Source organism: Carcharodon carcharias, chromosome 5 (assembly GCF_017639515.1).
Source record: "Carcharodon carcharias isolate sCarCar2 chromosome 5, sCarCar2.pri, whole genome shotgun sequence".
Lineage (NCBI taxonomy): Eukaryota > Metazoa > Chordata > Chondrichthyes > Lamniformes > Lamnidae > Carcharodon > Carcharodon carcharias.
In genome coordinates this window covers 103,591,806-103,607,736 of record NC_054471.1, presented here as the reverse complement: position 1 = coordinate 103,607,736, position 15,931 = coordinate 103,591,806, and the positions used below count along the sequence as shown (strand labels likewise).

The 15,931-nt window shown below is 40.6% G+C and overlaps 1 protein-coding gene across 13 annotated transcripts in view; it reads right to left on the bottom strand.

Moving 5' to 3' along the window:
* The window catches only part of fbxo9 (F-box protein 9), a 94,858-nt gene that overhangs the window by 64,121 nt on the left and 14,806 nt on the right, over positions 1-15,931 (bottom strand). For 5 of the 13 annotated variants that reach the window (XR_005943026.1, XM_041187869.1, XM_041187867.1 and 2 more), the window contains 3 exons: positions 10,803-10,880; positions 5,160-5,210; positions 2,219-2,326 (listed from right to left, as the gene is read on the bottom strand). The exons of 1 other annotated variant lie outside the window; for it this stretch is intronic. Coding sequence is in view for 9 of the 12 variants with exons in the window: in XM_041187869.1 (XP_041043803.1) it covers positions 2,219-2,326; positions 5,160-5,210; positions 10,803-10,880 (237 nt within the window). In the remaining 3 variants the exon portion in view is untranslated. The remainder of the gene's footprint in view (positions 1-2,218; positions 2,327-5,159; positions 5,211-10,802; positions 10,881-15,931) is intronic. 7 more of the 13 variants (XM_041187874.1, XM_041187878.1, XM_041187879.1 and 4 more) reach the window with 3 other exon arrangements.

The following is a 15,931-nucleotide window of genomic DNA, read 5'->3' as shown; positions in this document are numbered from 1 at the left end:
CAAAGGTCTTTTAGAAATCCAATTATATTACACCTACTGTATTAAGCTTATCTCCTCTTTCTGTTCTTTCTTCAAAGAATTCAGTGAGGTTGGTCGACCATGATTTTTGCTTTTGAAATCTGTGATTACTATTCTTTATTGTAATTTCAGTTTCTGGGTGTTTTAATTATACCTATGGGTGAAGATTCCATTACCTTTCCTATCACCGACGTGAAGCTAACTGAACTATAGACCCCTGGACAGGATTTATCTTCCCCTTCTAAATAAAGCAATCAAATTAGCTTTTTGCTAGTCCTCAGGCACTATTCCCTTTTGTATTGAATTTTTATATACATGTAATAGTGCCTCTGCTGTCTCTTCTCCAACTTCTTTTAACATGCGAGGATGCAATCCATTTGGATCAGGTTTCAGATCCTAAACTCAATTAGTTTAGCAATTATCTCCCTACTTTCTATATTAAATGTCCATATCTTTTAAAATCTCTTTCATTAATGTCACATCCCCTGTGACAGTCTCCATAGTAAATCTCAAGGCAAAGTAATTATTTAATATTTCTGCCATTTGCTGTCATTACCTAAGCTTATCATGTGTATACCTTAATGGCTGTTACAATCCTGATTTTTCTTGAGTTGTGTGCACACACGCACTCGTAGAATAGAATCACAGAACAGTTACAGCGTAGGAGGCCATTTAAACTATCATGTCTGCTCCAGCTCTCCAAATGAGCAATTCACCTAGTACCAGTCTCCTGCCTTCTCCCCATAACCTTGTAGATTGTTTCTTTTCAAATAATGATCTAATTACCTCTTGAATGCCTTGATTGAACCTGCCTTCACCACACTCTCAGGCAGTGCATTTCAGACCCTTACCACTCATTGTGTGAAAGTTTTTTCTCATATTGCTTTTGCTTCTTTTGTCAATTACTTGAAATCTGCCCCTTCTCATTCTCGATCCTTTCACAATCGAGAACAGTTTCTCCCTATCTACTCTGTCCTCATGATTTTGAATACCTCTGTCAAATCTCCACTCAGCCTTCTTCGCTCCAAGGAAAAGAGTCCCAACTTCTCCAATCTTACTTCATAAATCAAGTTCCTTATTCCTGGAGCCATTCTGGTAAATCTGCACTCTCTCTCCAATGCCTTCACATCATTCCTGAAATGTGGCACGCAGAATTGTAAGCAATACTGCAGTTGGGGTCTAACTAGCGTCTTATTCTAATTCAACATAACCTTCTTGCTCTTGTACTCTATGCCCCTATTAATAAAACTTAGGATTGTCATGAAGCTATTAATATTATTGGAAATTATTTTTTCTTTTAAAAATAGGTTTAGTCTGTGGGTGTGTCTTAATTGGATTAAAACCAGCTAGTCTGGGTGCTTTAATGTGTACTAGTTTTGAGATGTAAGAGAGGTGGAGTGCATTTGCATTTTGTTGAATAGAGCATTCAAGAAGCCGAGTGAAATCTGGCACCTAGCTAGCAGAGACCAAGCAATATGTTTACATTACTAATAAAACTGGTACTATGAAATGGGTTTTATTATTAGAAGAGGTGGAGTTCAAAGGGGCTGGTGATACAATGAGAATTTACATTCAATGAGATGTGCTGGATATAACCCATAGTAGTTTGTTTGTGCAGGGCACAGGCAATGTGAGATCAAAGCAGCTGTAAGCCTACAACTGTCTCCACAGGAACCAAAGTGAAAGGAACCTCATTTTGAATTTGTAAGGTGAAAATGCTTTGCCTGGTGTCTGCTCAAAGTCTACGGGTTGCTGTTGCCTTAATGGAGATTAGTTTGGGAATTTGTTGAAAGTTATGATAGTAGTAATTTGTAGCCATGGGTATTTACTAAACATGTGTAAATTAATAAATGTCTAATGTATATTGATATAAAACCTCTCAAGAACTGTGGTCTGATTCCTTAATTTAAAGCTGCATCTCAAAGATACAAAATTAAATATATAGGCTATGACAGTTATTTAAAAAGTGTCTCTCTGGGATTTTTAAATAACTCATCTTTACCAACTGCTGGGTCATAAAAATGATACTGTATGCTTTATTAACTGCTCTCTCAATCTGCCCTGCCACCTCTAATGGTTTACGCACAAACACCCAAGTCCCTCTGCTCCTGCCTTTCAATTATTTTTGAACTTCTTTCCTAATCTTTTTGAATTCCCTTTTGTCATCCCCTCCTTTGTTGTTTGTGTATTAAGTGCATACCTCTTTCTTCAGTTTCAACTTTGCCTTTATTTCTTTATTCATCAAACTGTACTCGAAGTCTTCGCTTGCTTGTGATGGATGTCTATCCTGATTATAAAATTCCCAACACTAAATGGAGATACATACAAATGGTTCAGGAACTGAGTTGTATGTACACAAAAGCAATTATAACCACCCTGACCGGTTCCTTCCAGCAGATAGGTAGGATTAAATGTCTTTTTCTGTCCATCAAGCATCGTGTAGCAAAATGAATAATTTTCTAAACAAATTTGCATACAGCACTACAATGAACATCTGAGCTTTTGACAACAATGGCTGCATAGTTTTCAGCTAATTACACGTAGCTTGGATGTTTGTGGTCAATTGTAGTTAAGTTATTTAGCCATAGGAGAAATGGATTAGCTCACAAACTAGCATTTGATTGCACCCTGGATTACTCATTGACATTCTTAATGTACATGAATGTATGGAAAAATTGACTAAGAAATTTGAGTCTAGCCCAACAGTGTTGACATGCCTTGTGCTGAAATAATTGCCTGAAATCTGAATCATGTTCTTTCATTCCCCCTCACAACACCAAGCAGCACCTCTATCCAGAAAACACCCTATAGCTTCTTTCTTACTGCAGGCATCAGTAGCAGAAAATATTTATATTTGTCATAATAGACGCTTTTTAATTCTTTGTCTGATGTCAATCCATGATCTGTGCCAATTTGTCGATTTAGGCAATATGAATATCTCAAATTTGACTACAGTTACAACCCATCTGACTGTATGTTCACCTGAATCAGAAGGTCATGAGCTCAAGCCCCATTGCATAAAGTGACTGCACAATGCAGACTGACACTACAGTGCAGTACTCATGGGATGCTTCAGAATTACAGTTGCCAGATTTCAGAGGAGACATGAAACCATTGCCTATCTGCTTCCTCAGATGGACATAAAGGATTGCATAGCACATTTTTTGAAGACAGGGAGTTCGCTTGATGTCCTGGCCTACATTCATATCTTAACCACTGCTACTAAAAATAGATTAACTAGTCATTCAGCTCATTGCCATTTGTGGGACTTAGTTGCACACTGATTGGCTGCTGTATTTCTTCACATAACAACTGTGACAACACTTCAAAACAAATCTTTAGCTGTAAATCATTGGCTGGTACAACCTGAAGTTGTGAAATATCTATTTAATTGCAGTTATGACACCTTCCCCTCGCTTTCTACTGATCATGAGAATAGACATTTGATTAGAAAATTTCATCTTTAAGATGCATCCAATATGCCAAAAGACAGACTGAACATATGTAACAAAAACAAAAATTGCTGGAAAAACTCAGCAGTTCTGACAGCATCTGTGGAGAGGAAGGCAGAGTTAATGTTTTGAGTCCGTGTGACTCTTCATCAGAACTTTTTGTTTGCAAAAATATACTTTATTCATAAATCTTCAACAACATTTCAAACCATTTCAAAATCGCCATCACAAAAATACAATCAGGTTCAACTTTTACAACATGAATCACAAGTTGTATCAGTACAAACAATGAATATTACAATCACTGGTAGACATTCATTTTGAGCTGTACATCCCGAGGGGCTCTTTACAGTTCCCAGCCCCTCAGTGCATTACGGCAGAAAGGTCTTAGGCAGCGACCCTTCCCCAATGCGCCTTTGCGGCGGCTGCCCCAAGCTTTAGTGTGTCCCTCAGCACGTAGTCCTGGACCTTGGAATGTGCCAGTCTGCAACACTTGGTCGGGGACAACTCTTTGCTCTGGAAGACCAACAAGTTACAGGCAGACCAAAGAGCATCTTTTACTCATCAGAACTTTAGTTTTTCCAGCAATTTTTGTTTTTATTTCCGATTTCCAGCATCCGCAGTATTTTGCTTTTATCTGACTGAATGTATGTTTTAGTTACACTGTCTTTCAGAACTCCTATTACTCCAGTTTCTCTCCAGCCACTCCTAAACACACTTCAATCAGTAGCCTCCCTTTAGGCATCTGAAACTTCTCAATGTGAGGACTATTGTGTCACTTGTTTTCTTCATGCAAATTCACCAATTACACACACAGGATTGGTGAACAATAACATAGGTTCTTTTATTTGAAGTAGTACTAATATATACAAATTACAGGGGAGCTCAACAAACACATCTAACCTAGGGGTTCAACACACCACAGCCCGATAGTCAAATAGTGTTTTACATCACTTGCTTCAGTGATGACACGTGTACACCATTTGCATATTCTCAAAGGGATATCACAACAAGGACTGAACATACAGAGTCTGGAAATTACTCCAGGGGTAAAATTTTGCCCTTGGCATGCGGGCTCATTGGGCAATTTCATTCTGGTGCGCCAATTAAGGTCCGCCCAGCGTGAAACGTAAGCGGCAGTGCTCAGCGCTGCCTGTGTGGGCAGGGGGAGGTGTGCGAACCAGGTGAGCGTGACCTTCGTGCGTGAGTGCAACGTAGTCTCCCTGACGCAGAGATCTGCTTCAGAGAACTGATTTTAAAAAAAAATTAAAGATTTTATAAATGTTATGGAACATGTCCCTTCATGTGACACTCTCACACGAGCAAGGACATGTTATTCATGAAAGAATAAAGTTTTTATTTGATTTTTATTTGCTTTTGGAATCCTCATCCTGCCTGTGGATGAGGTTTCCAAAAAAGTGCCTTTTCACCTGCCCGCCAACTGTAACTTTAAAAAAAAATTTGAAATTTATTTTTAAATTAACTTTTTAATGGTCTTAATAGGCCTTTTAATTGTGCCATCTATTTTAAATATGTTAATGTTGCCATTCAAAATATTGCATTTAACTTTAACTAACGTATAATAATGAGCACAGAATTGTTAAGAAACATATTTCCTAATAATACCAGTACCAAAAAGAGAAAAGTTTTACCTTTAAGAACAGTGAAACCTGAGTTTGGGATCCTTACCTTCCTTTCTTTATTAGCATGATGTGACATAGCTAAGAATGGTGCTAGTTCCTACAGTAACAGCAACAAATAATTATATTACAATTAACTCATCTGATTGGTCAAAGAGATTCTGCAATACAACATCACACATATTCATCCAACTAAGTCTTATTTCAGTTGTGTCAGGCAAGGGATAGCAACAATATATAGGCTACAAGAGCCACTTTGAGGGGCAAAGGAGAATAAGTTGACCAGTCAGCCACTAAGGCAATAAGATAGTGGTGATACTTTCACAATTGTAGTTAATTGTGAAATGTTCTCAATTTAAAAGTTTTAAAAAAACTAACAATTCGCAGTGCACTATTAATTGAATCCTACTACTCTGAATAAACATTTATAATATTTTAAAATCATTCCTGAAAAGATAGTCAATGAAATACAAAAATATCCACTAATGGTTAAAATTACGATGAATTAAAAATTGCTTCATTCTAGCTGTCCCTTGATTTGAATCGAAATCAAGCAAAAAAGGCTAAATGAAAATTTGTTGTTAATTCACACCTCTTAATTTGATTTGTCTGCTAATTCAACTTAAAATGTTCTCAGCAAAGATTCTGATCAGTGAAGCCATCCTCTTGATTCACATTGAACTGTAATATTAACAGAGCTGCTAACTTCCTTGGGTTTCAAGTTTTAAATCCTTCATCCTGTGTTTAAGCCCATCATTGCTTCACCCTCCACCACCCCAAACATGTGAGCTTCTTTAGCTCCACACTCTCAGAAAATGGTGGTCGTGCCTGCAGCTCTCCTGATTCTACTCACTGGAATTCCTTCCCTTAACCTTCAGCTACTTCACCACCTGTTCCTCCTCAAACATACCTCTTAGTCCAAATCTTTAGCTACCCTTTGGCTTGGTTCTTTGGCTTGACATTCATGTTCCTCTTGTTCCTGAGAAGGATCTTGGAACATTTTTGATGTTGAAAAATGCAAGACATCATCTGACAGTACTGATGAATAGCTTTCTTTCTGGCTGAGCCACTTTACAAACAAATGGCATTCCCACAAGTGAGCCCAATTTTATTTCAAATTGGCTTATAAAAAAACAAGATAAATAAGATAAAATAAAAAAATCAGGGCGTGGAGTGAGGAGTGGCAAGAGGGCAGAAACTTAGAACTGTGAAGAAAAATTTAGGAAAGACAGAAGGAAGCATTTTTTCACAAAGACAGGTCAACAGCTGGTAAAAGTTATTAGGAAGGATGGGTATCGCCAAAATATTGACTTGTTTAAAAAGAAAATGTTGGCTATCATAATGTAAGGAAGAAAGATAAATTTGGTACTCTAGAAAGAAAAGATCAATGGGGCTGAATCTTAATCTGAATCTTATCTGAAGTTGAGACTTGGGGCAAACTGCTTTCTGCCCTACAGGCAGGCCTAATACATTCATATGCCCTGGAACATTTCTCTCCCTTTAGTCTGTAGACGCAGAACTTGTGTAACGTATAGGCGACCAACAATTAAAGAAGAAATCACAATGTCAATATAAAGAATTAATTAGAAAACCAAAATTAACTTTTAACTCAGTGAGTAATGTAAATTCTCAGTCAAAAGTCCTACAATGACTTCATTCACCAGATGAGTGAGCTGAAAATGGTGAGAAAAGTATAGTGGTACTTTGACTTTATTGGAGATTTGTTATGTAATAAATTGGTCAGTGTGTTAAGCAGAGATGAAGTATTTATTTTGAACTATTTACTAAGGACGGAAAGGAGATGACAGACAAGCATACATGGAAAATTGGTCTTGGCTCTTAGATTGCCAATGCCATCCAGTTACAAAGCATCTTGAAGGAAATTGGTTGAATAGGGTGCACAGCACAGGGATTAAGTAAACAAATAATGTATAATAATTAAAACATTTAAATAATTCTGAAATATAGGATTTCTGTATGTAAAAATATGCTATTGACTGATTACAAGACATCTTAACAAAACTTGAAGTTACATGAAGTTCCTCATGGCAGAAATAACAGGAAGAGGTAGACATCAATTAGGAAAATGTGGAATTTGGGGCAACGTGTCTGAAGGCATGGGGGAAGAACAGAGTCTTCCAAAATTTGGGCTTTAATTAACTTTAATTTTTGTATAAACTGCAAACCAAATTTGCTATTATATTGTGGAAGATGAGCTCTTGGATGCCAAAAAAACTAACAGCCATGGACAACTAAAGAGGAAAGAAACAACATAAAACTAAAAGTAAAAGCATACAAAAAGTAGCACAGCTTCTGGCAAATGGGAAACAAATAAAAAAAACAGCAAAGGACGATAAAACAGGTAGTGAGAGATACAAAAAGCAAATGATATCAGAACCAACACAAAAATTATACATACATTTGGGAAAAAAGTGTGGTCAGGAGCCCCTTAAAAACTGGTATCAATGAAAATAAGGAATGGTAATTAGAACCATAGAAAAGTTACAGCACAGAAGGAGGTCATTTGGCCCATCTTGTCCATGCCAGCCCAAGGACACCCAGGTGCCCTTTTTAGTCCCACCTTCCTGCATCCGGCCCATAACCCTGCAGCTTACAGCACTTAAGGTGCAGATCCAGGTACTTTTTAAAATACTTTAGAGTTTCTGGCTCTACCACCAACTTGGGCAGCGAATTCCAGACGCCCACTACCCTCTGCGTAAAAAAGTTCTTCCTTATGTCCCCCCTACACCTTCTGCCAACTATCTTGAATCTATGTCCCATGGTTCTAGTATTGCCCACCAAGGGAAACAATTTTATCCTGTTTGCTCTATCTATTCCTCTCATAATTTTGTACACCTCAATCAAGTCACCTCTCAGCCTTCTTTGTTCTAAGGAAAATAACCCCAACCTATCCAATCTCTCCTCGTAGCTACACTTTTCTAACCCTGGCAATATTCTTGTAAACCTCCTCTGCACTCTCTCCAAAGCTATTACGTCCTTCCTGTAATGTGACAACCAGAACTGCACACAATACTCCCGTTGTGGCCTTACCAGTGTTTTATACAATTCCAACATTATATCCTTACTTTTATATTCTATACCTCTGCCAATGAAGGAAGGCATTCCATTTGCCTTCTTTACAACCTTGTCTACTTGAACTGCTGCCTTCAGGGACCTGTGTACTTGTACGCCAAGATCTCTCACTTCATCTACCCCACTTAGTATATTCCCATTTATTGTGTAATCCCTGTAACTGTTTGACCTCCCTAAATGTATGACCTCATGCTTCTCTATGTTAAAATCCATCTGCCACTTTACCGCCCACTCCACCAACCCATCTATATCGTTTTGGAGATTATGGCTATCCTCTACACTATCCACTACTTGGCCAATCTTTGTGTCATCTGCAATTTACTCGTCATTAGTTTTTTTATGCAAGAGGTTAGACATCTCAAGGAAATTGTTTTGAATTAATTGCTTGGTAAAACAGATCTTGAGGATTGCTGAAAAATAGAGACATGCTGTTTGTCATGTGCTCATCAGGGCAGATGAAAGAATGCCGAATTTGAAAGGGAGCAAAAATTAATATGGCTTGAAAAAAGGATGCTGATTGATTGGCAAGTCAGCTCTGATTGGTTGAGGCGTTACCATGGAGAATGTACCAAGAGTATGAAATACTTGGGCTTGTTCAGCAAGTGCTGCCCAGTCACGGAGTCACATTTAACGTTAGATATCATGCTCTCAATTTTGCAACGACAGGATGGTTCACTACAGTCAGTATTCTGCCTATTGCGAACAACCAAAGGAGCATGCTGTTTGAAGCAATCTGCCAATTTTTTGGGATGTACGGCCCACGTACCTGGCTTCGCACCAGCAGTGAAATTTATATACAGTACTGATTTGTGTGGTGGGCAGAACATCTTTCTGGCAACAGCCCCGTTAGTGAAAAATAACACTACTCAACAAGCTGTAGTTGCTGAACAATCTGCAGTGTTCTAAGAATTACACGAACAACCATTTAAGATTATCAGTTAGGCTCGCAATGTAGCTCACTTACGTTTGCTGGAAGCTACATATAGTCACTTGTAGGGACTTGAATTTTTGAATTAAACTAAAGCACGGGGACAATAGCTTACTGGTGCATGCTCCATGGCAGCGGCTCGACCAATCATGTTGAGATTCATGCAACCAGATAGACAGTTGTAACAACTGAAATGTAAACTTTTGTATAAATGTAAAACACTACTCAAGGTCACAGAACGATTCGCACAAATTGATGATTTTTTGAACATTACCTTAACATCAGTATTAGCCTATGGGCAGAACTTTCCTCCCAAAGTGGGGGTGGGTAGTTTAGGAGCAGGTGCATGGAGGCGCCCATCCGATCGACGCCCCCAATTTACGTGGGCGGGCCAATTAAGGTCCACCCAGCGTGGCGTCCACAAGGGAGCGCTATGTGCTCCCTGTGTGAGCGGTGGGGGGGGTGGGGTGGGAGGGATTCCCTGAGCTGGGAGTGTGCTCTTTCGCGCATGTGTGCAAAAGAGTGCACTCATCTCCCTGAGGCTGAGTGCTGCCTCAGGGAGATCGGCTCCTGTGTGAAACTTTTTTTTAAAACAGAACAGATAAATTCCCCTCGCATGTCCCTTCTTGTGACACTGTCACACAGTTGGGATATGTCCATCACTTTCATTGACACTTTTATTAAAAATTTTAAAACCTACATGAAACCTCATCATGCCCATGGATGAGGTTTTATGCTTTGTCTTAAGCCCGCCAGAGCTCCTGGCCTGCCCGCCAACCTTAAGGTTGGACGGGCAGGTCCATTAATCACTTTAACTACTTTTTCAATGGCCTCAATTGGCCAGTGTCAGGTCGACGGGCGCACAGCTGATTCTGCTGAGCCCCCGCTGACCTGAAAATTGAAATGAGGCAGGGTGCTGTTGGGAGTTCCGCCCGACATCATCCCGCGTCAGCGAGCGGGCCCCACCCCTGCTCACCGACTGGGAAATCCTGGCCTAATTCTTTCAAAGAGGCGAATACTGGTGTTATAGCCAATCAAAAGATTGCACCTACAGTAATTTATTACGGTACATGGTGAATCAGTTGTGGTTCAATGTTAACACTTCAGTTTCCAACTCCTTATTCTTGAGCACAACAACTAGGCTGACATTTTAATACAGTATGAATGAGCGCTGCACTGTTAGAAGTGCCAGCTGAGATGTGAAACTGAGGCCAGGTGCTCACTTGGACATAATAAACCTCGTGGCACTATCCTCAAAAAGAGCTGGAAGGATTTCCTCAATGCCCTGGTCAATATGTATCCCTCAAACAACATCACGAAAACAAATATGTGGACTTTGTCAAATTGCTGTTTGCAAACTGGCTGCTGTGTTTCCTACAATATGGCAAAGACTACACATCAAAGGCACTTCAATGGCTGTGAAGCACTTTGGAGCATCCTGAAGTTGTGAAAAGCTCTATAGAAATACATGTCTTTCTTTGTATTACATACAGATTTATTTATAATATCACTGCATAAACTGTTAATAATCAAAGTCCAACAAAATGATGGATTGTTACAGATTGTTAAATAGAATTCCTTGGTAAATGCATGTGTGCGCTACAGCTCTGGCAGACTGCAGCAATAGGAAAACTGGTTTTACTGATTTTAAAAATAAAGTAAAATTACTACCTGAAGGTTTGCTTCTTCAGGTCGTTCACTTTCTTCAGCATCAATGACACCAGTATAGTTATCTTTTTCACTGTCTACCTGTTAATATAAGAACAAATTGTTCTTATTAGTTATATGTAGCAAGCCTAGAGGTATCAAAATTCTGAAGGTTTTCAGCAGCAGATAACCTGAAGTAGAGACTGAAATGGGTGATGTTATAGAAGTAGAAGTAAGCAATCTTGGGTGATGGAGAGAAAATAGGGTCAAAAGCACAGCTTAGGGCCAAACAGGACACCAAGATTGCGAACAGTATGGTTCAGGCTCAGACAGCGGCCAGGAAATGGGGTGGAATTGGTGGCTAGCCAACTCAGCTTTAGTGCTTGATTGAAAAGCTTGCAAACACTCACTGTCCAAACAAAGGAGTGAAGAATTACTTCTTTGTTGAGATTCTGCAGGACAGAAAGTGTCCATAAAACCATAAGATAAAAGCAAAAAACTGCAGATGCTGGAAATCCAAAACAAAAACAAAAATACCTGGAAAAACTCAGCAGGTCTGGCAGCATCTGCGGAGAGGAGCACAGTTAACATTTCGAGTCCAAATGACCCTTTAACAGAACTACGTAAAAATAGAAGAGATGTGAAATATAAGTTAGTTTAATGGGGGGTGGGACAAGTAGAGCTGGATAGAGGGCCAGTGACAGGTGGAGATAACCAAAAGATGTCACAGACAAAAGGACAAAGAGGTGCTAAAGGTGGTGATATTATCTGAGGAATGTGCTAATTAAGGGTAGAAAGCAGGACAAGCAAGGTACAGATAGCCCTAGTGGGGGTGGGGTGGGGTGAAGGAATCAAAAAAGGCTAAAAGGTAGAGATAAAACAATGGATGGAAATACATTTAAAAATAATGGAAGTAGGTGGGAAAAGAAAAATCTATATAAATTATTGGAAAAAAAGGTGGGGGGGGGGGGGAAAATCGGAAAGGAAATGGGGATGGAGAAGAGAGTTCATGATCTGAAGTTGTTGAACTCAACGTTGAGTCCAGAAGGCTGTAAAGTGCCTAGCCGGAAGATGAGGTGCTGTTCCTCCAGTGTGCGTTGAGCTTCACTGGAACACTGCAGCAGGCCAAGGACGGACATGTGGGCATGAGAGCAGGGTGGTGTGTTGAAATGGCAAGCGACAGAAAGGTCTGGGTCATGCTTGCAGACAGATCGAAGGTGTTCCGCAAAGCAGTCACCCAGTCTCTCCAATGTAGAGGAGACAGCATTGGGAGCAACGATTGCAGTAGACTAAATTGTGGGAAGTGCAAGTGAAATGCTGCTTCACTTGAAAGAAGTGTTTGGGCCCTTGGACAGTGAGGAGTGGGGAAGTAAAGGGGCAGGTGTTACACCTTCTGTGGTTGCATGGGTAGGTGCTGTGGGAGGAGGTTGAGATGTAGGGGGTAATGGAGGAGTGGACCAGGGTGGTCCGGAGGGAACGGTCCCTATGGAATGCCGACGGGGGTTGAAGGGAAGATATGTTTGGTGGTAGCATCGTGCTGGAGTTGGTGGAAATGGCGGAGGATGATCCTTTGAATGCGGAGGCTTGTGGAGTGATAAGTGAGGACAAGGGGAACCCTATTATGGTTCTGGGAGGGAAAGGAAGATGTGAGGGCGGATGCGCAGGAGATGGGCCAGACATGGTTGAAGGCACTGTCAACCACCGTGGGTGGAATACCTCGGTTAAGGAAGACATGTCAGAAGAACTGTTTTGGAAAATGGCTTCATCGGAACAGATGTGATGGAGGCGAAGGAACTGAGAGAATGGGATGGAGTCTTTACAGGAAGCAGGGTGTGAGGAGCTGTAGTCGAGGTAGCTGTGGGAGTTGGTGGGCTTGTAGCGCATATTGGTGGATAGTCCATCACCGGAAATTGAGAGAGAGAGGTTAGGGGAGGGAAGGGAAGTGTCAGTGATGGACCATGTGAAAATGATGGAGGGGTGGAAATTGGAAGCAAAGTTAATAAATTATTCCAGGTCCAGACGAGAACATGAAGCCGCACCGACGCAGTCAGCGATGTACCAGAAAAAGAGTTGTGGGAGGGGGCCTGAGTAGGACTGGAACAAGGAATGTTCCACATACCCCGTAAAGAGACAGCCATAACTGGGGCCCATGTGGGTACCCATGGCCACACCTTTTATTTGGAGGAAGTGAGACGAGTTTAAGGAGAAATTGTTCAGTGAGAGAACAAGTTCAGCCAGACGGAGGAGGGTGGTGGTGGATGGGGATTGTCCGGGCATCTGTTCAAGGAAGAAACAGAGAGCCCTCGGGCCATCCCGGCGGGGGATAGAGGTGTAGAGGGATTTTAATGTCCATGGTGAAGAGGAGGCGGTTGGGGCCAGGGAACTGGAAATTGTTGATATGATGTAGGGCATCAGAGGAATTATGGATGTAGGTTGGAAAAGACCGGACAAGGGGAGAATGGAGTCAAGATAGCAAGAAATGAGTTCCATGGGTCAGAAACAGGCTGACACGACTGGGCTCCACGGGAAGGATGAGGTTTCATGAATGATTTATAAGTGAAATAAAGATTTTCATTAAAATTCATAGGCATGTCCCAGCTCATGTGAAACTTTCACATGAGGGGACATGCCCTAAATTTTTTTTTCTTTATTAAAATTTTGGAAACTCAAACTCATCGCTCTGAGGTAGCTCTGTGGCTCAGGGAGATTTCTGAACTCTTTTGAGCACATGCCCCGACTCAGCCTATTTCCCCTGCCCACATAGAGTGCTCAGCGCTTCCTGGTGCGTGTCATGCCGGGTGGGCCTTAATTGGCCCGCCCATGTAAAATTGCGGCATACAGCTGATTGCGGATGGCGATCAGCTGTGTGCCCACCCGTGTCTCCTCTCGCCCAACACCACACCCCCCCCACTTGCTGCGGAGAAAATTCTCTCTTGTTTCTATTTTCAAATAAGGATACCAAAACTGTACACAGTTTTTCAGATGTGGTCTCACGAGGCCATGTGCAGCTGCAGTAAAACTTCCCTTTTATATTCCAATCCCTTTGCATTAAATGCCAACATTCAATTTGCCTTCCTAGTCACTTGCTGTACCTGCATACTAACTTTTTGTGATTGATGTACCAGGACACCCAGATCCCTCTGTATCACTGAGTGCCGCAATCCTTTTCTCCATTTAAACACTACACTGCTTTTCTACTCAGCCTACAAAGTGGCGAAGTTCACATTTTCCTACATTTTACTCCACCTGCCAAATTTTTGCCCACTAACCTAATCTGTCTATATCCCTTTGCAAACTCTTTACCTCTTCTTGCCCACTTACTTTCCTAACTATCTTGGTGTCATCAGCAAATTTAGCTCCCATACATTCAGTTGCTTCATCCAAATCATTGATGTAGATTGTAAATAGTTGAGGCCCCAGCACTGATCTCTGTGACACTCTACTTATTTAATATGTTACCCCCTACACAATGTAATCTTCATGGGATGGCGTCACTAACTGGGCCAGCATTTATTGCCCATCCTGAATTGCCCTTGTTCAGAGACATTTAAGAGTCAACCACATTGCTGTGGGTCTGGAGACCAGCAGATTTCCTTCCCTAAAGGACATTAGTGAACCAAATGGGTTTTTACAACAATTGACAATGGTTTCATGGTGATCATTAGACTTTTAATTGCAGATTTTTATTGAATTCAAATTCCACCATCTGGGGTTCGAATCTGGGTCCCTAGAGCATTACCCTGGGTCTCTGAATTACTAGTCCAGTGACAATACCACTATGCCATCACCTCCCCATGAATGTGGCATCTTGTCAAATGTCTTCTGGAAATCCAAGTACACCAAATCTACAGGTTTCCTTTTATCCACCTTGCTTGTTACTTCCTCAAAAAACTCTGATATATTCGTCAAACACAATTTCCCTTTCACAAATCCACGTTGCCTGATCAAAGTATGACTTTCCAAGTATCCTGCTACTACTTCCTTAATAATAGATTCTAGCAATTTCCCAAAGCAGATGTTAGACTAACTAGCCTGTAGTTTCCTGCTTTCTGTCTCTCTCCTTTCTTGAATTAAGATGTTACATTAGCTATTTTCCAATCCACCTGGACCCTTCCAGAATCTAAGGAATTTTGGAAGATTGTAACTAATGCATCTACTATCTCTGCTGCTATTTCTTTTAACACTCAAGGATGCAGGCCATCTGGTCCAGGCCTTGAAGTCGAGAAGTTTTCCCAGCACCTCTTCCCTAGTGATGGTGACTGTTTTAAGCTTCTCCCTTCATCTTGCCTCTTGATTTTCAAGTATCTTTGGGAAGTTTTCTAAGTCTTCTATGGTGAAGACATGCACAAAGTATCTGTTTAACACCTCTGAATTTCTTTGTTTTGCATTATCAATTCCACAGACTCTCTCCCTAAAGGACCAACTTTAGCTTTAGTTACTCTTTTCTTGACTCTATCTACCTTTTATATTACTAGCTAGCTTTCTCTCATACTCTTCTTTTGCCCTCTTTTTTTCTAAGTCATTCTTTGCTGGTTCTTAAAATTTGACCAATCTTGTGACCTAACAGTAATCTTTGCAGATTTGTACAGTGTTTCCTTCAGTTTGATACTATTCTTAACACCTTATTCAGCTACGGATGATGCATCCTTCTCAGAGAACCTTTCTTTCTCACTGGGATAAACCCTTGCTGAGTTATTAAATATCTCCTCAGAAACCTGCCACTGCATCTCTACTTTCCTACCTATTAACCTAGTTTCCAATTTACTTTAGTTTTATAATTACCTTTATTCAGATTTAAAACACTAGTCTTAGACTTACACTACTTCCCTTCAAACGGGACATGAAATTCTATCATGTTATGATTGCTGTCGTCTAGACTCTTTTACTACGAGGTTATTGATTAATCCTGTCACATTACTCATTACCAGGTCCACAATAGCCTGCTCCTGTAAACTACTTCCACAAATGACCTCCTACCTTAACTATTTCTTATCTCTACCCAAACTGATTTTACATCTTGGTCTTTTGAGCCAAGGTCATCTCTCATGACCATTGACATCCTTAAATCAATTTCATTTGTATTTGAATAAATTCCATCATGCCCCTTGGGAGCCTGTTCCATAGGCTGACTACTCGCTCACTGAAATATTATG